The sequence below is a fragment of the Propithecus coquereli genome, unplaced genomic scaffold (assembly GCF_000956105.1).
Source record: "Propithecus coquereli isolate 6110/MARCELLA unplaced genomic scaffold, Pcoq_1.0 Scaffold3, whole genome shotgun sequence".
Lineage (NCBI taxonomy): Eukaryota > Metazoa > Chordata > Mammalia > Primates > Indriidae > Propithecus > Propithecus coquereli.
Window position 1 is genome coordinate 21,585,704 of NW_012148618.1, and position 2,258 is coordinate 21,587,961.

The window sequence follows — 2,258 nt, forward strand, 5'->3', positions numbered from 1 at the left end:
GGATTACAGGCGTGAGCCACCGCGCCCAGCCTACTATCTAAATTCTTTACCATTTTGGAACCTGATCACCCACCTTTTCATCTCCTACCTACTTTCAGCTGCCACTCATTTTAACCTAACATTCTCAGTTAACACACACTCCCTTTAATTCATCCCATCCTCTCCTCAAATTGGTATAAATTAGAAAACTTCCAAAGGCAAACAGACGTATTTAAAATTTTAAGTGTTAGTATCATGTAGTTGAGAAAAAGAAGAGGATGGGCAATATTCACAGTAATTTTCCCTCAGGTTTTCATGGGTTGTGTTCATTTGGAACATTTCTTCATTAGTTCTTTCAGTAGTCCTTCAAGGGCAGAGGCTTTGCTTTAGTATTTGGTGGGCATTCCAGAGATATTTATTGAAATGACTAATGATTATACTGTACATAGTATTGCACTAGGGGGTAACTACACTTTCCTTTTCCCCCCAATGAAAGATAATGATGATGACATAGCCCCATCTCTTAAGAATCCTATTGAAGCTAAACCTTTCCAAATTCAGAGGGTGAGGTGTTTGAGAATTACCTGTCATTCTAAATTATTTGAGGTGTTTGTATACACTTGGTTAAATTGAGAGAAGCAAATCTTTGGTTTCTGAGGTCATCCTGTTCTCTTGTGTATCTGTAATTATTTTTTCTTTCACTTTTCCTCTTCTCCTTTCCTCTTTATTCTTTCTTTATCTCATATCATTTCTTCATCTTTTTACTTAATCATTTTCTTGTACCTTTCCATTGCTGCTGAAATTAAGTAATTTTTTTCATAGATATGTTAAAAAGTACTTTTGGGTAGAAGGGAATAGGATAGTTAAATCTGCTACTGTGGGAGGCTGAATAATGCTGCCTTGAAGATGATCACATCTTAATCCCTGGAATCTGTGCATGTGCTACCTTGAATATTAAAGGGGACTTTGTAGCTGTGATGACTTTAAATGTTTTGTGATGGGGTTATTACCCTAGATTATCTAGATAGGCTTTATATAATTACAAGGGTCCTTATAAATGTGAGGCAAGAGGTCAGAGAGAAGGCAAAATAACTATGAAAGCAGAGATTGGACTGTTGTGGCCATAAACCAAGGAATGCTGGTAGTCTCTAAAAGCTGACAGAGACAAGGAACAGATTCTTCCTTGGTACATCCCAAAGAAACAAGCCCCACAAACACCGTGATTTTAGTCCCCTGTAGCAGGAAACCAATACAGTCACAATACCTTATAGTATGTATTTCTGTCTCTTCTGGTATGTTACAATTCTCCTCTGGGTAGGAACTGTGTCTCTTTTTTGTCTCAATCATAGCACCTAATAGGATGCCCTAATATATTAGATGCTCAAAAATATATTGTACAATGCAGTGAAATTAATAATAACTGCAAATGATTTACATTGTTAGATTCTTAGCCAGATGATCTGATTATAGATGCTTCAGAAAGCCAGAGAGTTGGGTAGCATTTTTAGAATGAAAGCTCTGTTTTTTACTTAAATTTTTTTAAGCATATATGGTCTAAAAATATTTATGTGAATGTACAGTCTACTGCTTAGGATACATTTTTTTAATTCCTAATTTTGTTTAATTTTAATACAGGTAGATGCTTCATTATCTTTTCTGGATGGTTTTGTGGCTGAAGGACTCAGTCAAGGGGCAGCACCTTACAAACCCCACCACCAACGCCAGGAGGAAAAGCTTTCTCAGGAAAAAGGTAATTTTTCATAGGTTTATCATAAGCTAAATCGTAGAGACTTTTTTTAATGTAATTGATATTATAATCATTAAGTCAATAACTAAAGATATTTACTTTTTATTATCCCTCTTTAAATACTTGTGATTTTGTTTACTCTGACTAGGTTTTCAGACACCCAGAAAAACAAAGTTAGCCTAGAGTTATTCCCAAATTCATAGATGCCACGTACATAAATGCCTAAGATATCATAGCCTTCCTGGAATTTTGAAAGAACTTGAACGTGAAATTGTCATGTTGGTCCCTGTCCTAGTAGGGTGATACATATTAGTGTGAGCGTATCTGTGGAAAAGTTTCAGGAAACAGCCCTGGTTATTATTGGCTAGTGAGTTTCATTTTCTTTCTGAGCAGTCTAGTATTTCTTAAGTGTATTAGAATGCTTCCTTCAACACAATATCTGATCAGTTAAGTTATGAACAGCTAAGAAAGGAAAGAATAACTTTATACTTAAGAAATTCAGCCTGTCAGGAAAAGACCTCTGCCATGATTT

General features: G+C 35.6%; 1 protein-coding gene across 1 annotated transcript in view; it reads left to right on the top strand.

Moving 5' to 3' along the window:
• The window catches only part of AP4E1 (adaptor-related protein complex 4, epsilon 1 subunit), a gene marked incomplete at its 3' end in the record, with an annotated part of 79,068 nt that overhangs the window by 42,024 nt on the left and 34,786 nt on the right, over positions 1-2,258 (top strand). Inside the window, exon 15 of the mRNA XM_012649157.1 lies at positions 1,615-1,729. Within this exon, the coding sequence (XP_012504611.1) occupies positions 1,615-1,729 (115 nt within the window). The remainder of the gene's footprint in view (positions 1-1,614; positions 1,730-2,258) is intronic.